Source organism: Myxocyprinus asiaticus, chromosome 36 (assembly GCF_019703515.2).
Source record: "Myxocyprinus asiaticus isolate MX2 ecotype Aquarium Trade chromosome 36, UBuf_Myxa_2, whole genome shotgun sequence".
Taxonomy (NCBI): domain Eukaryota; kingdom Metazoa; phylum Chordata; class Actinopteri; order Cypriniformes; family Catostomidae; genus Myxocyprinus; species Myxocyprinus asiaticus.
The window spans coordinates 11,030,621-11,052,136 of record NC_059379.1 but is presented as its reverse complement, the minus strand read 5'-3'; the positions used below and the strand labels follow the sequence as shown (position 1 = coordinate 11,052,136).

Here is a 21,516-nt window from a genome sequence, read left to right as displayed (position 1 = left end):
TTTTTATGTAGTTCAATGTCACGAGATCGGTTTTTATTAATAATTTAAATGCGTAGCTGTATGGAGTTTAATGAAAGTTCGAATGTTATGTGTGTTCCGAGTCACTTTCGTTTTAAACAGCAGTCAAATACAGTCAAAGACCAACACCATTATACATTTGACGTCAAACCGGAGTGGAGAAGCTAAGCAGAGGTCTGTGTTGTTTGTGTAGATATTTTGGGGCAGGCAGTGACCAGGACGGTCACCCGCCCTGTGAGCAATGGTACATAGACAGGCGAAAAAACACAGATTGTTTAATCATGGCTACATTACTGGAACGGATGTTTTTCCTGCAAAAAGTACGTATCTCTGACAGCGTGAAAAATAGTGTCATTTCAGCTCTTGGTTTCCATATTGTTTATTAGCTAGCAGTGGTTAAATTAACAGTTTCTCTGCATATGATTTATATTGGTTTATATACACTATCAAATAACAATCAAAAAGTACCATGGCGGTACCAAGATTTTTAGATATGCACCTTGGCAATACCATGATTTTTGGGCATGTACCATAGCAGTATCTTGGTTTTTAGACACGTACCATGGCAGTACCATGGTTTTGGTACATGTCCCATAACAGTACCATGGTTTTGGGATATGTGCCATGGCAGTACCATGGTTTTGCGACATGTGCCATGGCAGTACCATGGTTTTGCGACATGTCCCATAACAGTACCATGGTTTTTAGACATGTATTATTACAGTACCATGGTTTTGCGACATGTGCCATGGCAGTACCATGGTTTTGCGACATGTGCCATGGCAGTACCATGGTTTTGGGACATGTGCCATGGCAGTACCATGGTTTTGCGATATGTCCCATAACGGTACCATGGTTTTGGGACATGTACCATGGCAGTACCTTGGTTTTTAGACATGTACCATGGCAATACAATGGTTTTTAGACAAGAACCATGACAGTACCATGGTTTTTAGACATGTATTATTACAGTACCATGGTTTTGAGACATGTAACTATGGTTTTGGGACATGTGCCTTGTTAAAATCATAGTTTGTATCATATCAGTATCATAGCATGTACCATGGCAGTACCAAGGTATTTTGGAGTTGTACCATTTTGGGTGCTTTTGTACTATGGTTGTACTAATATTATGGTACTCTTTGAAGTACCTTTGAGTCCCATATAAATACCATGGCATATGAATATTGCAATCTTTCAATTCCATAGTATATATGAAATTACCATACTGTTATCATCTGATACCATCACTGTGGTACCATCACAGTACTTTTTTGTAAAGGGATCCTGGTTTTCTTTTTTTAATATTAGTGTCCGTTCTTTCTAAATATGAGATCCAATTAAGGTGTAAGGGTGAACAGTTAGCAGTAATGTGGTGAACACTGTTGTTGGATTGAACCCTGCAATGTTTGATCCATGAAAACCACCACTTAACCCCAGGTTACTCCAGGTACACTAACCCTGTTATAAATCACTTTTGGATGCTCTTTCGATGCTTCTATCTCAGGTGCCCACACTCATGCGGGCAACAGCAGATGACGAATCGCCCTGTCCCGGTTATCTCTTTGAGGAAATCGGCAGTATCCTTTCTCAAGTATAGCAGCTAGTCTAGAGTAGAACATAATAATGGATGTTCTGTGATGTTTACCTTGACTCTTAATGTAACCTAAGAAATTTCCCATGAGTCAGTGGGCTGCTGCCAGTGTCTTCTGGAGTATCTCTTGGAGCGACTGCAGGTGGAGTCCTGCCACGTCAAACTCAAGGTGAGATGGGGTGGTTACTTCAATGTTGTAGATTCAACAAGGGGTGATTTATGAACTCTCACCAATCAGTAAGTTGTGAGTAGGATCTCACAAGCATCTTACTCAAGTTGAATGTTTTAAAAGATTATTGTGCCTGTTTAACCTTGTCCAAGGTCCTGAAGATCCTCCTGCATTTATGTAGCCATGGACCCCCTCACTTCCTCACAGAGCTACGGCGGAATGCTACTTTTATACAGGAAGTAATTGGTAAGGAGGTCCGAACAATTCACAATATGGCCTGAACCATTCTAAAAGAAAAGTCAAAGGAATTGTACAATTCTAATTTTAAAGAAACTGTGTACTTGCATCATGCCAAGATCATTCCATAATGTTTCAGTTAATAACTCCTGTCTAGAAATTGTCCTCTTCTTCAAGTGCACGTTGTGTCTCTCTTAGTTTACAGTGGCCCCCCAGACCCCATCCACGGGAATGCTCCCTTTCAGAAAGTCAGAAGCTCGGCTCAGGTAAAATAATCTCTGTGCAGTCACCCTGTGATTAACAAAATCAGTATGATTGACCCTTTAAAACCTTCAAAGAATACATGCTATTTTATAATGTATGCTATATATAGGAATGGTTATATTTTAGAATGTATGTTACAAATAGATGCACCTTTTGTATAAAAAATATGCAATATGTAATTTATGCAATTTTGTTTGTGAATTTTCATATTGAGTTTTCAGCTTTTGTTTCAATACAGGAGTTGGCTAGCCTTCTCTTTAATGAAATCATGTCCTCAGATTCTGCACTCTCTCCATGCAAAACAGTAACAACATCCATGGGTGAGTGAAAGGGATTTAGTTTATACCTCTATACAAACATCTCCATTTAACATGTTTAATACAGAACTTTTGTGTCAGTGAATTATAGTAGGCCTATATGTTTCAAGCATATACTCTTCGTGTCTTTGTAATGTTGTATGAATACAGTAGATATAGTAGAGTATGTTAAGATTCTACTGCAAATTGCTACATTGTTGTATCACATGCAGCAGTGTACTGAAGCTACTATACAGTATGTAGACATGCCCATATTACACATCTCTGATTCTACCTTGTTTCTAGCATACAAACTTGTGAATTTAAAGCCTTTTTGTCTGCAGGAATGGGCTCAGAGTCGCACAGGTCTGGCATGCAGGGGTTCGGATACAGCCCAGGAAGGAAGGAGTCCAGTAAGAAGCAGTTATTTAAAGAGATAGTTCACCCAAACATGCAAATTCTGTCATCATTTACCATACTCCCCTTCATGTTGTTTCAAACCCATGCAACTTTCTTCTGTGGAACACAAAAGGAGATGATAGGCGGAAAGTTAGCCTCAGTAACCATTCACTTTCATTGCATCTTTTCGATGTAAAATGCAAGTGAATGGTGACTGAGGCAAACATTTTGCCTATCTTCTCCTTTTGTGTTCCACGGAAGGTGAAAAGTCATATGGGTGAGAAAATGATGACAGAATTATTTCTGGGTGAACTATCCCTTGAATTTCATTTATCCAAATCCTGAGATAACCACTATGACTTTCATTGTTTACAACTGCAAGTCATGCAGATGCGTTTCCTCTTATTTCATGCAATGTTTCCCTCCCTTGTTAAGGTGGAGGGAGTCTGTTGGACAAGATTCAGAAAGCTGCCGAGGTGGTGGCCAGCGCTGTCCTTCCCCCAATAGAGCATCCTGGAATCTGTCTTCATGACAATCACTACCACGCTGTGGTGGCGCCCTCTGCTACTGTGGAGATGGCAATGCCAGCTTGTGCCTACAACATCCGATTGCACAGCCACAGAGGTGAGCCAAGCACAAATCAGTCATGTGAGGTTTAAAAGCAGGTCCAGCTATCACACAAAAGTGCATTTTAAAGTAACAGTGTAAATCTGTGGACTGCTTTCCTTCTTTGGAACCAAAAAAATCAATATTTTGAAGAATCTTCAGACAGGTTAATGATCTGGTCGCAGCAGTTCTCAAAATGACAACTAACTAAAGATGAATACCGTCATAAATTTCAGTCCGTTTCTTATCCAAAGCTAATGTATGACTTCAGAAGACTTGGAATATAGCCCACAAGTTGTTTGGTATGGTTTGATGGTGCAATATAGGTTTGCTAGGTTTTGTCATTTTTAGAGCTTGGGATAGTTCACTAAAGGGATAGTTCACCCAAAAAGAAATATTCTCTTCTCATTTATTTACCCTCATGCCACCATTTTGTTTCTTCTGTAGAACACAAATGAAGATTTTTTTTTAAGAATATATCTGCTCTGTAGGTCTATGCAATGCAGGTGAATGGTGATCAAAACTTTGAAGCTCTAAAGAGCACATAAAGGCAGCATAAAAGTAATACATAAGACTCTATGGTTTAATCCATGTTGTCTGATTCAGTTTTGGGTAAGAACAGACCAAAGCGTAACTCTTTTTTCACTGTACATCTTACCATTGCAGTCTCTTGGCACGATCATGATTTCAAGCTCAGTTACACTTCCTAGTGCTTGACGCATGTGCAGAGCACTAGATGGCACTATAGGAAGTGTAATCGAGCTTGAAATCATGATCGCCAAGGAGACTGCTTATGGTTATATTTTGGTCTGTTCTCATCCAAAACCGATTGGATCGTTTCATAAGACATTGATTAAACCACTGGAATCTTATGGATTACTTTTAAACTGCCTTTATGTGCTTTTTTGGAGCTTCAAAGTTTTGGTCACCATTCACTTGCATTGTACGGACCTACAGAGCTGAAATATCCTTCTAAAAATCTTTGTTTGTCTTCAGAAGAAAGTCATACACATCTGGGATGGCATGAGGGTGAGTAAATGATGAGAGAATTTTACTTTTTGGGTGAACAGCTACATGAAGTTTCTTAAAAATATATTTTTTTTGTTCCACAGAAGAAAGTAATATGGGTTTAGAACAACATGAGGGTGACTAAATAATGACAGAATTTTCATTTTTGTTTCAGCATCTTACAGGTCTCCAGGGCAAGCTGGTGGAGGCTGGGAGGAAACAGACAGTGGGCACAACTCCTCCCAGGAGAATGCTCCAGTCAGCCAGGCCTCAGTGGGCAGAAGCAGTAAGTCGGGTGGCTCGGGCAGCCATTCAGGGGCAAGTCGGGAGAGTGGCGACCTATCTGAACGGTAAGAGTCAGGCTTACACTGCTGCAAGGTTTTTTGTGCTTTAGATGGAAGTCAGCATTGCTTTCACAAGTGTTTGAGGTCAATAATGCCAGGTCATTGCATAGCTTAGGGGAAATTTAATGCTAGCTTTTCATTTCTAGTATTAAAACTGCAGCATAAATGGTGTACAGTGTGATTTGTGTATTCATAAACTGAGATGCTACATCTTAAGGTCTGGGGCATATTTCACCTATAATTATTTTGCATAAAGCAAATAAAGCCTATGTTTAGGACCATTAGTATTTTTTGCATTATGAAACAGGGTCAGGAATTAACCAGGGCAAAGATGACAAAAAAATGCCACATATAAAGTTGTGCTCAAAAGTTTGCATACCCTGGCAGAAATTGTGAAATTTTGGCATGGATTTTGAAAATATGACTGATCATGTCTTTTATTTAAGGATAGTGATCATATGAAGCCATTTATTATCACATAGTTGTTTGGCTCCTTTTTAAATCATAATGGTAACAGAAATCACCCAAATGGCCCTGATCAAAAGTTTACATACCCTTGAATGTTTGGCCTTGTTACAGACACACAAGATGACACACACAGGTTAAAATGGCAATTAAAGGTTAATTTCCCACACCTGTGGCTTTTTAAATTGCAATTAGTGTCTGTGTATAAATAATCAATGAGTTTGTTAGCTCTCACATGGATGCACTGAGCAGGCTAGATACTGAGCCATGGAAAAAGACAGTATGGTTGTTTCAAGGAGCACAATACGACGACACTTGAACAGAAATTAGCTGCATGGTCGAGTTGCCAGAAAGAAGCCTTTACTGTGCCAATGCCACAAAAAAAGCCCAGTTACAATATGCCCGACAATACCTTGACACGCCTCACAGCTTCTGGCACACTGTAATTTGGAGTGACAAGACCAAAATAGACCTTTATGGTCACAACCATAAGCGCTATGTTTGGAGAGGGGTCAGCAAGTATTGTGCTCCTTGAAACAACCACACCGTCTTTTTCCAGAGCAGCCTGTATTTCTCCTGAGGTTACCTGTGGGTTTTTCTTTGTATCCCGAACAATTCTTCAGGCAGTTGTGGCTGAAATCTTTCTTGGTCTACCTGACCTTGGCTTGGTATCAAGAGATCCCCGAATTTTCCACTTCTTAATAAGTGATTGAACAGTACTGACTGGCATTTCTCTTTGGATATCTTTTTATATCCTTTTCCATCTTTATAAAGTTCCATTACCTTTTGACGCAGGTCTTTTGACAGTTCTTTTCTGCTCCCCATGGCTCAGTATCTAGCCTGCTCAGTGCATCCACGTGAGAGCTAACAAACTCATTGACTATTTATACACAGACACTAATTGCAATTTAAAAAGCCACAGGTGTGGGAAATTAACCTTTAATTGACATTTAAACCTGTGTGTGTCACCTTGTGTGTCTGTAACAAGGCCAACCATTCAAGGGTATGTAAACTTTTGATCAGGGCCATTTGGGTGATTTCTGTTATCATTATGATTTAAAAAGGAGCCAAACAACTATGTGATAATAAATGGCTTCATATGATCACTATCCTTAAATAAAAGACATGATCAGTCATATTTTCAAAATCAATGCCAAAATTTCACAATTTCTGCCAGGGTATGCAAACTTTTGAGCACAACTGTGTATGTGTGTGTGTGTGTGTGTGTGTGTGTGTGTGTGTGTGTGTGTGTGTGTGTGTGTGTGATATATATATATATATATATATATATATATATATATATATATAACCAATTGTGCAATATTTACATGTGTAAACGGGGGTTCGAATTCCTTTGTTTTTTTTATCTGGCATCTTACATTTGAAATACTTGATATTTTTCTTGGATTTTCTAGTTTTTTTAGACAAGGTAGTGACTGTAACAGGTAAAGGTGGGCAAGGAGGAGGCGGGAACCAGCTGAACAGTCAACATAAACTTAAATGATAAAAATGAACTTAAAACAACATAAAACATAAACAAACACAGACGCACATACAGCGCGGCCGCGTGCATCTCTCTCTCGAACCGGCGTCTCCGGCTGCCCTTTATCTCGCTGTCCCACTGATCAGCTGATTCAGTGCTTGCCGTGCTCCATCACGGCCTGGCCATGCCCTCCTCCTCGTCACATTGACAATTTTAATTCCTTGATCCTATTGAAGTATTGCATAAATGGCTGACACACTTCATGTTTTATATAAGAAAACAAAATATATAAGGGCACAAAATAAATTCCAGGGAGCAAATATCAATATAAATTAATTAATTAATTAATTTTATTTATTTATCACACATTAGCACATATACAGTGAAATTCTGTTTTTCACATATCCCAGCTAAGCTGGGGTCAGAGTGCAGGGTCAGCCATGATACAGCGCCCCTGAAGCAGATAGGGTCAAGGGCCCAACAGTGGCATCTTGGCAGTGCTGGGGCTTGAACCCCCAACCTTCTGATTAGTAACCCTTAACTGCTGAGCCACCACTGCCCCTATAAATGATGTGCTATTGCATTACAGTGTTTATCACATTACAGTAATTCATTGTAATGAAAGTAATGTAACAATGCAAAGGATATTAATAATAATGGTACTAAAAAGGCTTAATTTTCTTTAAGCAAAACATAATTTCTTATTTATTACTTTTAATTTTTGGAGTTAAAAGGACAATTCACCCAAAAATTAAAATTCTCTCATAATTTACTTACCCTGTTCATGACTTTCTTCTGCAGAACACAAATGAAGATTTTTAGAAGAATATCTCAGCTCTTTAGATCCATACAGTGCAAGTGAATTGTGGCCAGACATTTGAAGGTCTAAAAAGCACATAAAGGCAGCATAAAAGTAATCCATACAACTCCAGTGGTTAAATCCATGTCTTTAGAAGCAACATGATAGGTGTGGGTGAGAAACAGGTAAACATTTAAGTCCTTTTTTTCTTTAAATCTCCACTTTCACTTTCAGAATGTATAAGTTAAAGTGGAGATTGATAGTAAAAAAGGACTTAAATATTTATCTGTTTCTCACCCACATCTATCATATCACTTATGTTCTGAAGATATAGACTAAACCACTGGAGGTGTATGGATTACTGTATGCTGACTTTATGTGCTTTTTGGAGCTTCAAAGTTTTGGTCACCATTCACTTGCATTGTGAGGACCTACAGAGCTGAAATATTCTTCTAAAAATCTTTGATTGTGTTCAGCAGAAGAGAGAATTCAACCACATCTGGGATGGCATGAGGGTGAGTAAATGATGAGAGAATTTTCATTTTTAGGTGAACTATCACTTTAAATAGGACCTGAACATATTCTTGACAAGTTTTGTGAGATTATATCTCATTCTGAGATATTGTGTTCTTTTCAATCAGTGTTGAGGCCATGCAGTTGGGGGACTGTGGTCAGGAGATGTTACTTATCAACAGTTTAACCAGTGGCTCCAAAGTCTTCCTATCCAGGGAGGAGAGCCAGCACTTCATCAAAGAGTAAATTATTCATTATTTGACCTGTGCTTGATATTGGCATCAGTGTGCTTATAAGTATTTCACATTAAAGTTTATAAGTTCCATTTCTCAGTACTGTCATAGACACAATAATTGTCTGCTTTCAGATGTTCCACTCTCAACTGTGAGGTGGTCGTTGAACTTCTCTCTCGCAAACTCCAGGATCACACCCATATCATCCAAATGGTAAAGTCTCCTGTTATCATTTTAGGTACTTGATGAAGTTGGTTCTGATATTGAAGGCACATAACCAATTTCTATTTCCTTCCTACAGAGGGCATTGTGTGCTCTAGCCTGCCTGATGTCTTCAGACTTTCTCTCTCTAGACCATATATTTAATATCACACACAAACGCCTTGCACAGCTTAGTGAAGGAACCACAGGGCCTGTCGCCAACAAGGCAACCAAGGTACCGGGTCCCAAACCTAGTTTGAGTTAGTAGAAGGAAGCAGTTCTTTAATAGCTAGTATATACTAAATAGAAACATAAAACCACACAATTATCCAAGTGCTATTTAACACTCTCTTTAGATGACACATACATAGAGGTATAGAATGAAGCTCTATTGGCTTTGTTCCAAAGCCAAGTGAGCTGCCCATCAAGGCAGCATTTTTAAGCATCACAGTCAAACCTGGTTTTAGTCAAAATGGCATGTATGCTTCGTGAATGAGAACGTCTTAGAATGCATGGTGACAAACTTAGAAAAAGTTTTTGGAAAGTTGAAGGAAATGGATGTAGATTTTATTCAGTACTGAAATTTTTTTTATAGAAAATTGAGTAAAACTTCACAAAAAGGTTGTATTTGTTAACATTAGTTAAATACGTTATTTAACATGAACATCAATCTTTCAGCATTTGCTAATCTTGGTTAATGTTAAAGGAATATTCCGGGTTCAATACCAGTTGAACTCAATTAACAGCATCTGTGACATAATATTGATTACCACACAAATTAATTTTGACTTGGTCCTCTTTTAAAAAAAATAAGCACAAATTCTGGGTTACAGTGAGAAACTTACAATGGAAGTGAATGGGGGCCACTTTATGAACGTTAAAATACTCACTATTTCAAAAGTATGGCCAAAAGATGTAAACAGTATGCATGTTAACATGATTTTAGTGTGTTAAAATCACTTACTAACCTTTTCTGTGTAAAGTTATAGCCAATTTTACAACTTAGTTTCCATGACGATGTAATGTCAACAAACCGTAAAACCCTAAAATAACTGTAAAAATTATGATTTTCACAGTTCTGCCTTCTGGCCACATTCACTTCCATTGTAAGTGCCTCGATCACTGTAACCTCGATTTTTGCTTTTTTTTTTTTTTAAAGGAGTTGCGATTCAAAATAAATATTTGTGGTAATCAACATAGTCACAAATGCTGTCGATTGAGCTTAACTTGTATTGAACTTGGAATATTTCTTTAATTTCAGCTTATACTAATACATTTTTTATATTAAAAGTTTAATATTATTAGTTAATGCATTAAGAGCAAACATGATTTAACAATGAACAATCATATTTCAATGAATTAACATTAACAAAGCTTAATAAATGCTGTAAAAAGTGACTGTTCATGATACCTAGTGCATTTACTTGTTAACAAACTGAACCGTACTGTAAAGTGTTACCAAATATTGTTCCATCTGATAAAGAATTGCATGATTTCTCAGAGTAATTGTGTGCTACGTGTTTATTAGAGTATGGAGTTGTTTGATTTACTATCAAATGTAAGCATTCAAATGATGATGGCATGTGTGAATGTTATTGGAGTTGTTCTGCAACAGAGATAATATTCCAGTGCATTCATAAATAGATAAATGCAATAATATGGGTCTAACTGGTTATTTTTGTTTAACTAGCTCCTAAGGCAGTTTGAGGCCTTGCTTGGTTGGGTCACGAGTCCCAGGTGTGACCGTGTTGGGGGTCCAGTGTCATCCCGCTCTTCACTCTCACACCAGCCCACTGAATCTTTGACCAACACCATCCTTCCAGGAACATTAGTAGAAACAGCAACCTCTATAATCCAATCAGAAAAGCCACCTCATATTAAAAGGGAACAAGCAGAGGAGGAAAACAGACCCACGGACAGCTCCAGGGTCCCAGAACCTCCAAGACTGTCGCTCTTCAGCGGAATGGAGCTCGTGAACAGAAGCAAACCTGTATGTTTGGTTGAACCTGTTCTTGTTGAGCCAGATGGCCAGACAGGTGTGGAGGCCACTACAGACACAGACTGTTTGATTGAGAAAAGCTATAAGAGAACTGCAGGGTCACCTACATCTACTGCTAGTGAACCTAAGCATTGCAGTGAGCAAGTGTCAGCCTTCTCCTTCCTCAATCTCTGATGCCAACTTCCATTTAGAAATAAATAAAAAAAAGGGTTTAAAGGAATATTCCGGGTTCAATAGAGGTTAAGCTCTATCGACATAAAAATGAATGTAGACTTGATCCTCCTCTTCTTAAAAAAAAAAAAAAAAAAAAAAAAAAAAAACTGGGTTAAATGAGACCCAGTGGAAGTGAATGGGGCCAATTCGTAAATGTTAAAATACTCAAAAGTATAGCCACAAGACATAAACATTATACATGTTAACATAAGCTTAGTGTGATAAACCTTTGCTAACCCTGCTAACCTTTTCTGTGTAAAGTTATGTTGTGAGGCCTTTAACCCTAAAACAACCATAAAAACGATGATTTAAACAACTACAGCTCATAAAAAAATACACAAGTTTTAACAGAGGAATTAATATGTGCTTTTATAAAATTATAAGCTTCATATTTCTGCATTAAAACCCTCCAAAAATTGGTCCCATTCAATTTCATTGCAAATGCCTCACTGTAACCTCAATTTTTGCTTTTTTTTTTTTTTTTTTTTAAGAAAAGGAAGGACAAATCTTAATTTTTGTGTTACTCAACATTATGCCACAAATTAGAGGTCCACCAATAGTGGATTTTGGTGATACCGTTAACTAAGGTGGTGGGAAAGGTTGCTAACCATTTAATCAGCCGATTGATTTACAGAATGTCAAAGACATTTTGTAGTCTTTACTTACTAAGACGGGCAAGATAAAGAGTCCTAAATAAATAAAATCCCATATGCAGTTTATTGTTCAACCAAAATCCCCCAAATAACCAGAAAAAAATTAAGATTTGGTGCATAACGTGGGAGTTTTAATTGTAAACAAGCTCAAAAAACACAGCGGGGACTCATATTTTGAAATTATGAAAAAAAAATAATTATATCGGCAACTATCACTATAGATTTTTGCCGATAACGAGTTCCTATCGGCACCGATATACACTATATTGCCAAAAGTATTCGCTCGTCTGCCTTTAGACGCATATGAACTTAAGTGACATCCCATTCTTAATCCATAGGGTTTAATATGATGTCGGCCCACCCTTTGCAGCTATAACAGCTTCAACTCTTCTGGGAAGGCTTTCCACAAGGTTTAGGAGTGTGTTTATGGGAATTTTTGACCATTCTTCCAGAGGCGCATTTGTGAGGTCAGACACTGATGTTGGACGAGAAGGCCTGGCTCGCAGTCTTTGCTCTAATTCATCCCAAAGGTGCTCTATCGGGTTGAGGGCAGGACTCTGTGCAGGCCAGTCAAGTTCTTCCACACTAAACTCGCTCATCCATGTCTTTATGGACCTTGCTTTGTGCACTGGTGCGCAGTCATGTTGGAACAGGAAGGGGCCATCCCCAAACTGTTCCCACAAAGTTGGGAGCATGGAATTGTCCAAAATCTCTTGGTATACTGAAGCATTCAGAGTTCCTTTCACTGGAACTAAGGGGCCAAGCCCAGCTCCTGAAAAACAACCCCACACCATAATCCCCCCTCCACCAAACTTCACAGTTGGCACAATGCAGTCAGACAAGTACCGTTCTCCTGGCAACCGCCAAACCCAGACTCGTCCATCAGATTGCCAGATGGAGAAGCGTGATTCATCACTCCAGAGAACGCGTCTCCACTGCTCTAGAGTCCAGTGTCGGCGTGCTTTACACCACTGCATCCGACGCTTTGCATTGCACTTGGTGATGTATGGCTTGGATGCAGCTGCTCGGCCATGGAAACCCATTCCATGAAGCTCTCTACGCACTGTTCTTGAGCTAATCTGAAGGCCACATGAACTTTGGAGGTCTGTAGCGATTGACTCTGCAGAAAGTTGGTGACCTCTGCGCACTATGCACCTCAGCATCCACTGACACCGCTCTGTCATTTTACGTGGCCTACCACTTCGTGGCTGAGTTGCTGTCATTCCCAATCGCTTCCACTTTGTTATAATACCACTGACAGTTGACTGTGGAATATTTAGTAGCGAGGAAATTTCACGACTGGACTTGTTGCACAGGTGGCATCCTATCACAGTACCACGCTGGAATTCACTGAGCTCCTGAGAGCGGCCCATTCTTTCACAAATGTTTGTAGAAGCAGTCTGCATGCCTAGGTGCTTCATTTTATACACCTGTGGCCATGGAAGTGATTGGAACACCTGAATTCAATTATTTGGATGGGTGAGCGAATACTTTTGGCAATATAGTGTATCAGTCTTCCTCTACCACAAATGCTGTCGATTGTGCTTATCTTGTATTGAACCCGGAATATTCCTTTAATCAAATATAAGGTTGTGTGCTGACCTGAGAAAAAGCTATTTTATTCTCTTGAATATATTATTGCATCATTTACTCACCTTCGTGCTGTTCCAACCCAGTATGACTTTTTTAAACATTGTGGAACTCAAAAGGATTTGTTAGGAAGACTGACAGCCTCAGTCACCATTCACTTTCATTGAATGGAAACAGATGTAATGACTAAATCGTGACTGAGGCTGTCAGTCCCTCCTTTTGTGTTCAACAGAATAAAAAAATTCATAGGGGTTAGTAAATGATGATGGAATGCTCATTTTTGGGTGAACTATTCCTTTAAGCATGAATTACAATTGCAGTTTACTCTTTGTGCACTGTACAAATGCTGCTAATGGTTCACAGGAGTAATTACGATCGCTAACTGTGTACTATTTGTAATTCTTCAAAGTCATTTTGATTTTTGATTTAAGATACGAGAGATAAACAACTCAGGATGCTTTTGCCGTTGTGGTGTTAAATGCGAATGTTCTCGCAACGGTTATTACTCTTGGAATTTCCACAACACATTTTCCTCTCACTAAAAGCACTTCTGTCTTCCAGTCTCCTATCTGTATAGTAAACATATGAACAAACATTAATACACAGAGTTTGATTGAAATGCATCTTACCAAAACTTTACATTTCTAACTTATGTGCAAATATGTGTATGCTCAACTGTCTTGCGTGGAAATGTTATAGTATTTGAATCTGATAGATGGGTATTTAACTCATTGCAACAAAAGCCATGTTTCGGAAAGACAGGTTTCAATAAACAATGAAACAGCTATTAGAAGGAATTTACATGCACGCCCGTGCACACACACACAAAGAATGTATATTAAAAAAAGAACCTTTTATTTGCATTTACAATAGAGGAACAGTTCATAAAATAATGATTCAAATATTGTATATTTGCTAGCTATATGTTATGTACAGTCCTACATACAAAACAGAATGGTGATAGCAGAGATAATCATCATCAGTCATCAAAAGCTAATTGTCTTACATATAAAGCACAGTGCCTGGGTTGAATGGTATTGTGCACGGACAAGTTGAAGGTAATATCAGTTTGTTCTATACAATTATATTGCCTTCTCGAGAATGGCTCAGACGAGACCTAATTGTCCTTATACAACCTGTTTTAACTGAGCTGAAACTGAAACAGTTCTAGACTGGTGTATCTAAAAACAACTGGACTACATTTGTGCAAACTAAGTTTAAGAGCACTACATTACAACTGTAAGCTATACCATTCCAAAATTCTATAAGCCATTGTATTTTGGTCAAACAATGCATAAAAACCAGCAAAATTAGGTTGTATAGATGTAATGGTAAAATATTTCTTAGGACTTTGCTTTGACATAAGGTGCAGGCTAATTTTAGGGCATTCCTATGGTCTGCCCATAGAAAACAAGTCCTCAAATTACAGGGAACCCAGTGACCGAACTAAACCAGTATATTTCAAGCTCTAACCAATTCTAAAAGTTGAAGATTAAATCAGGATCTTTCCTATAATGTTTTGCTTTCATTTTGCCACATTTGTAATGTTTTTAATTGCTTTAACCTTCTTTAAATTCTTAAAGAGCACTTCCTTATGAACATTAATCCAGCATGCATTCATGAATTTCAGAATAGTCCAAATGCCTATTTCTACCAAATTGTGTGCAAAAATGTTTGTTTGCTAATTTGTCATTGTAAAGTAAGACTACCCTAGTACCAATTTCTAAAGATCTGGCACCTGGTTCCTTGTTTGGAGTCTAAACCATAGCTACAACGTCCCCACTTCATGGCACATAAAGAACACCACTAAACCTGAGTTTTAAATATGCAAGCAATCATCAAGCCCCAAAAGCTTCCCAAAAAAGTCAAAATTCCAGTGAAAACCAAACCAGAACTTCTGTAAACACATGACAACAGCATAAGTAATCTAACTGGAATGACTAAACACTTCCAAAGCAGGCCTGAAAATATAATCACATGGTTTAGTTTCAACTCAGCTCTCAAAGTAAAGGAAATTAATAGAGTTATATTCCTTAACTGACAAAGAGTGGCAAAACAACTAAATGCATTGGTCTTATGGAGTCAAAGAATGACTTTTCATAACTGCACCATTAGCTGAGTAGCACCATGTGTTTTTATTTATTTGTAAAGTAAAGGGGGCGGGGGGGGGGGGGAGCTTACAATCTTAAAAGAATATGCTGTTTTTCAAGATATTTCTTTTACATAGCACCTATGTGAAGTTCATGGTGAACACATGAAATAGAGCCCCACATAAACACAAATGTATGTAGAGGGTCTCTATTTGTGCCAGGCCTTAAAGTGGCCCATAATGTCCCTCTCAAAGGTCCCCTGTTCACTGCTCCAACAATGGGTGTTGGAAGAGTCATCGCCAATCATGTTGGCCCTTGTTGACCACGACTTTGCAGGCTATTGAAGTGGGCCTCTCTCAAGATGCGGTTGATGTTATCATATGAGACGTTGTTTTGGCTCAAGGAGATGGCTGGATCTTCAGCTGAGTGGATGGGGGCAAGAGGGCTGCAGGGAGCCTGGGAAACATGGAGTCTTCTTTGGTCAGTGCCCTGGATGATGGAGCTGGCTCCTGCCATCTGCTCTGGACTGCTGATGCCACTGCTGTCACTGCTGGAAGACTTTTGATAGACAATAAAAACTTTTGTTTGTTAAAAATACAATATTAATTGGGGGATAAGTAGGCAGAGAATGCTGCAAATCCTTTGATTTCAATAGGGATGATTTTATCTCAAAGCCATATAGGACAAAGTGATGTCTTCACTTTGTCCTATATGGCTTTGAGATAAAAGCTGCAATGCACTCTAATGTAGGCACCCGTTGAACTGTTCTTGCATAAACAGCTAGACGGAGTGCAACAGAATTGAGCAGAAGGCAGGTTTATAGGTGCGTTCACTCGTACACCATTTTTTTATGTATATCAATGGCGATTGCTTTAAAGAAATATTCCAGGTTCAATACAAGTTACAGCATAAGTGGCATAATGTTGATTACCACAAAAAATTATTTAGACTCGTCCCTCTTTAAAAAAGCAAAAAACGAGGTTACCGTGAGGCACTTACAAAGGAAGTGAATGGCGCCAATTTTTGGAGGGTTTAAAAGGCACAAATGTGAAGCTTAAAATTTTATAAAAGCACATACTCTACATTAATTCTTATGTTAAAACTTGTGTATTATCTGAGTTGTAAAGTTGTTTAGATCATCGTTTTTTTTGTTTTGTTTTTTTTTTTACAGTTGTTTTAGAGTTTATGTCATCATGGCAACAAATTTGTAAAACTGGATATAGATCTACACAGATAGTAAGTGTTTTTGTCACATCATTAAAATGATGTTAACATGCATATTGTTGATGTCTTGTGGCAATACTTTTAGAACAGAAATTTTAACATTTACAGATTGGCCCCATTCACTTCCATTGTACGTGCTTCACCGTAACCCAGATCTCTTTTTCTTTTTCTTAAGGAAAGGAGGAGAAGCCAAAATGTATTTTTTGTGGTAATTATGCCACAAATGCTGTCGATTGAGCTTAACTTGTATTGAATCTGGAATATATAGTTTGTGCTTCTCCACTTTTATAAAGCACCAGCCACCACTTAATAAACTCTCAATATTTGTTCTGCCCCTAGATATACAGCTGAAGTCAGAAGTTTACATACACCTTAGCCAAAAACATTTAAACTCAGTTTTTCACAAGTCCTGACATTTAATCGTAGAAAACATTCCCTGTCTTAGGTCAGTTAGAATCACAACTTTATTTTAAGAATGTGAAATGTCAGAATAATAGTAGAGAGATTTATTTCAGCTTTTATTTCTTTCAACACATTCCCAAATGTGTTAGTATTTGGTAGCATTGCCTTTTAATAGTTTAACTTGGGTCAAACATTTTGGGTAGCCTTCCTCAAGCTTCTCACAATAAGTTGCTTGAATTTTTGCCCATTCTTCCAGACAGAACTGGTGTAACTGTGTCAGGTTTGTAGGCCTCTTTGCTCGCACATGCTTTTTCAGTTCTGCCCACAAATTTTCTATCAGATTCAGGTCAGGGCTTTGTAAGGTCACTCCAATACCTTGACTTTGTTGTCCTGAAGCCATTTTGCCACAACTTTGGAGGTATGCTTGGGGTCATTGTCCATTTGGAAGACCCATTTGCAACCGAGCTTTAACTTCCTGGCTGATGTCTTGAGATGTTGCTTCAATATATCCACATAATGTTCCTTCCTCGTGATGCCATCTATTTTGTGAAGTGCACCAGTCCCTCCTGCAGCAAAGCACCCCCACAACATGATGCTGCCACCCCCATGCTTCACGGTTGGGATGGTGTTCTTCGGCTTGCAAGCCTCACCCTTTTTCCTCCAAACATAACGATGGTCATTATGGCCAAACAGTTCAATTTTTTTTCATTAGACCAGAGGACATTTTTCCAAAAAGTAAGATCTTTGTCCCCATGTGCACTTGCAAACAGTAGTCTGGCTTTTTTATGGCAGTTTTGGAGCATTGGCTTCTTCCTTACTGAGCAGTCTTTCAGGTTATGTCGATATAGAACTTGTTTTACTGTGGATATACATACTTGTCTACCTGTTTCCTTCAGCATCTTCACAAGGTCCTTTGCTGTTGTTCTGGAATTTATTTGCACTTTTCGCACCAAACTATGTTCATCTCTAGGAGATAGAATGCATCTCCTTCCTGAGCAGGACTATGGCTGCGTGGTCCCATGGTGTTTATACTTGCGTACTATTGTTTGTACAGATGAACGTGGCACCTTTAGGCATTTGGAAATTGCTCCCAACGATGAACTAGACTTGTGGGGGTCCACAATTTATTTATTTTTTTGGGTCTTGGCTGATTTCTTTCGATTTTCCCATGATGTCAAGCAAAAAGGCACTGAGTTTGAAGGTATGCCTTAACATACATCCACCGATACACCTCCAATTCAGTACATCTCCTATCAGAAGCTAATTGGCTAATTGTCTAAAGGCTTGACATCATTTTCTGGAATTTTCCAAGCTGCTTAAATGCCCAGTTAACTTGTGTATGTAAACTTCTGACCCACTGGAATTGTGATATAGTCAATTAAAAGTGAAACAATCTGTCTGTAAACAATTGTTGGAAATATTACTTGTGTCATGCACAAAGCAGATGTCCTAAATGACTTGCCAAATGTATAGTTTGCTAATATTAAGGAGCAAGATGTGACAAAAAGGCCAAAGACATCATCCATCTGCCTTCTATGTACACAGACCAACAATAAAAAAAAAATTTCTTCAAAGCACACAAAATGGAAAACACACCATGTGTGAACAGCCCCTCTATGTTCTACCATGGATTCTGGTGTGAAATAAGCTCTAGAATCTAAGTGTTTCAGTGGACTGTTCTTGAGTGACAGAAGGCTCTTGGTCAACTGTTGTGCCCTCTTACCTCAGAGTCCCATACATCACGGCTAACCTCAGGTAGGAAGGAATAACCTCCAGACCTCTTTGCCTGAGGCAAGACCTGGAGCTCCTCAGCATCACAACTGCGTCTGCGTTTTCTGTTGACAGAGATTATCAACATAATGCTTCCTTCGCTGGTCCAACAGCACAAAATCTATCCAACAAGCATGGAGTAAATCACAGCACACATATTATTATAATATTATTACACAACCGGGCCTGTTTGAGCTGGTTAAAAATATTCTAGATGATAATCTGCAATCCTGCAGGCAGCTTTAGTAAATATACCACTGATCATAACTGTTCCTTGAGCATTGGGGCACTGCAGACTTGATTACAACCATTAGTCATCAATATATCCACTGCAGGCTTATGACTCAGATTTAAGGAATAAAAATGTCACCAACACAAGAGCTGGTTAAGAGCACAGACTCGTTTCACAGATATAGCATCTAGTCAAGAGGATCAGTCCTTTAAAAGACCATCTTAAAATAACCACCAGTCATGAAGTACTACAGCAGATCTGCATATACTGACAACAGCCAGTATCACTGATGTTCACAGGGCATGACTCAAGCACATTGCCACATTAAACAAACACGATTACACACAAATATGGTTTTTAAAAGAGCACAATATGCAAATATAAGGGTAGATGTTACCTGCTTTCTGTCAGCATCTCGTGTCTGTGCATTTGGCAGCCAAATAATGGCAATCACGACCTCTTCCAACACCAGAAGCAGACCACCAGGCTCCCTTTCAGCAAAATGAGAGTATCTGCCCAGATTTCTCCCTAATAATGTGCAAAATGACAAATGTTGTCCATTGTGAGGATCACGTGGAAAATATTCTTCCGATCTGCCTATGAAGAGAAGCTGCAGGCATGTCTACATTACAGTGCAGGTGTGCAACAAGCACAATATTAATATTCAGGCCTTCTAATAAAATCTTAAATAATCCGATAATAACTATTAGCGTTACATTCGTGCGAATTAGTGCTTTGTGTGTAAATATCCTTATGCTATACTCTGTTCATCCTGAGAAATGGTCTGCATACGAGTGACAAAGGACGGAAGGGAAGGCAGCAGCACCACCTAACCATATCATTTACATATAAAAGGTCTGATATTAATTTGACAACGTGGATCATTTGCACATCATTATGTGTCACGATCGATGCCAACCCGATGTTAATGTTCACTTGCGACAAACAGCGATGGTGCTTTCATAAAGGCAAGCAGAGAGAGCTGCTGTATGTGGTTCACTTTACTTCCTCCAAAACGACGAACTGTTCTTGCTACAAAATAATTGTAATCATATGAACAAAATAAAATGCAGTCTTTATGTGAAAAGGGTCGTAAAGAACTCTACCTCTCTCTATTTACAGACGCCGGGTGCCTGTTTGGTCGTGAGTTCAGTCATTTTTCGAAGTTACAATGTATCCATGTCGCTGATCTCAAGCTTTTTCTCTTTCTCTCACTTTACCATCTGTTGCTGTCTTTATGACGTCACATTGGACGTAACACGCGTGCATTTGAGCAAGTGACGTTAAATTCGAACATAACGTTCGTTCGTTTTTTTTTTTTTGATCTAAATGTAGCGAATTCTAGGCGCTTCTGACGTCTCAATATTTTTGTATTATTATTATTATTATTATTATTATTAGAATCAAACTCTGCCACAACATAACAAAAAGGAAAATATCCAACACAAAAGAAATCGATCAGTCAGTAAATAAAAGATTATAGGGGTTGGCTCTATCTTATTAAACCATTTTTGTCATAACATTTATCATTTTTGAGGATTTTTCATCATTTTTAATGCATGAAGATACTGGGACAGGTGCATTTGAAAAACGCCGTTGGGGTGGTGATTTTTTTTAATAGGCATTTATTAATATATATATATATATATATATTAAACAAACATTAAATTATTTAAAACAAAAGATTAATTATTTCCTTAATTATTACCGAGTGGCGTACTAACTTCGAACGTTACTTTCGCTTATATAAATTAAATGTAGCAAATTCAAATCGCTTCTGACGTGCTCTCTATTAACTGTAAATACACAGCTGTAAACTGTTCGAATGAAATTGCGTAATTGATTATAACCGATGGGGTGTTTGTAAACGTTTAGTCTTTATGCACAGGCATTTCGTAAAGGCAGCTAAGGGGGCTTTCGTAACTTAAAATAATCCAGCATGGTTGCTCAAGAGTCTGTCACTTTAGTGCGTTTTGACTAAGCGTGACAAATGACAATCTTCATACATGCGCTAAATGTGTTGGTTAAATTGTATTTTCGTTTATTTGACGTGTATTATGCAGGGTTGCATTAAAATTTCCATTGTTTCTCCTCTGGGGAAAAAAATAAATAAATACAATTCTGTCATTATTTAGGCTACTCACCCTCATGTCATCTCATGTGTGACTTTCTTTTTTCTGCTGAACATAACATAACATAACAAATACTGAAGATTAATTCTTAGACATAGGCATTCAGTCATAATAAGGCTTTGCATATACTATATGAAGCACAAATTATGCCCCCCCCCCCCCCCCCCCACACACACACACACACGCACGCACACGTATTCACAGCCTTTGCTCAATACTTTGTTGAAGCACCTTTGGCACCAATTACAGCCTCAAGTCTTTTTGAGTATGGTGCTACAAGCTTGGCACACCTATTTTTGGGCAGTTTCTCCCATTCTTCTTTGCAGGACCTCTCAAGCTCCATCAGGTTGGATAGGGAGCGTCGGTGCACAGCCATTTTCAGATCTCTCCAGAGATGTTCAATCGGGTTCAAGTCTGGGCACTGGCTGGGCCACTCAAGGACATTCACAGAGTTGTCCCGTAGCCACTCCTTTGTTATCTTGGCTGTGTGCTTAGGGTCGTTGTCCTGTTGGAAGATGAACCTTCGCCCCAGTCTGAGGTCCAGAGTGCTCTGGAGCAGGTTTTCATCAAGGATGTCTCTGT

General features: G+C 38.6%; 2 protein-coding genes across 3 annotated transcripts; one reads left to right on the top strand and one right to left on the bottom strand.

Annotated features, from left to right (window-relative positions):
* The first annotated feature begins 9 nt into the window (after nucleotides 1-9).
* On the top strand, nucleotides 10-11,321 carry LOC127426938 (AP-4 complex accessory subunit Tepsin-like). Of its 2 annotated transcripts, XM_051674140.1 has the most exons (13): nucleotides 11-338; nucleotides 1,526-1,598; nucleotides 1,690-1,781; nucleotides 1,934-2,027; nucleotides 2,217-2,284; nucleotides 2,521-2,602; nucleotides 2,923-2,991; nucleotides 3,413-3,601; nucleotides 4,767-4,941; nucleotides 8,324-8,437; nucleotides 8,563-8,641; nucleotides 8,730-8,864; nucleotides 10,320-11,321. In XM_051674140.1, exons 1-13 carry the CDS (start codon nucleotides 300-302, stop codon nucleotides 10,800-10,802), a joined length of 1,692 nt encoding a protein of 563 aa, XP_051530100.1. In that variant the 5' UTR covers nucleotides 11-299; the 3' UTR covers nucleotides 10,803-11,321. The 2 variants fall into 2 exon arrangements, with proteins under 2 accessions (XP_051530101.1, XP_051530100.1); XM_051674141.1 differs by lacking the exon at nucleotides 8,730-8,864 and having other exon boundaries at nucleotides 10-338.
* A 2,595-nt stretch (nucleotides 11,322-13,916) lies between these two features.
* On the bottom strand, nucleotides 13,917-20,053 carry LOC127426956 (protein FAM104A-like). Its single transcript, XM_051674178.1, has 4 exons — nucleotides 19,909-20,053; nucleotides 19,200-19,330; nucleotides 18,524-18,635; nucleotides 13,917-15,732 (listed from the first exon to the last, which is right to left on the bottom strand). Exons 2-4 carry the CDS (start codon nucleotides 19,229-19,231, stop codon nucleotides 15,478-15,480), a joined length of 399 nt encoding a protein of 132 aa, XP_051530138.1. The 5' UTR covers nucleotides 19,232-19,330; nucleotides 19,909-20,053; the 3' UTR covers nucleotides 13,917-15,477.
* Between the last annotated feature and the right edge of the window lie 1,463 nt (nucleotides 20,054-21,516).

Bases quoted from the DNA above. Each gene is read 5' to 3' on its own strand.
- LOC127426956 (XM_051674178.1), bottom strand. From the start codon at position 19,231: ATGCACAGACACGAGATGCTGACAGAAAGCAG. The intron at 18,636-19,199 runs GTAACATCTACC...CTCTGTCAACAG, and splicing joins GAGATGCTGACAGAAAGCAG to AAAACGCAGACGCAGTTGTG. The intron at 15,733-18,523 runs GTAAGAGGGCAC...GTCTATCAAAAG, and splicing joins GTGATGTATGGGACTCTGAG to TCTTCCAGCAGTGACAGCAG.
- LOC127426938 (XM_051674140.1), top strand. From the start codon at position 300: ATGGCTACATTACTGGAACGGATGTTTTTCCTGCAAAAA. The intron at 1,782-1,933 runs GTGAGATGGGGT...ACCTTGTCCAAG, and splicing joins CCTGCCACGTCAAACTCAAG to GTCCTGAAGATCCTCCTGCA. The intron at 3,602-4,766 runs GTGAGCCAAGCA...TTTTTGTTTCAG, and splicing joins CCGATTGCACAGCCACAGAG to CATCTTACAGGTCTCCAGGG.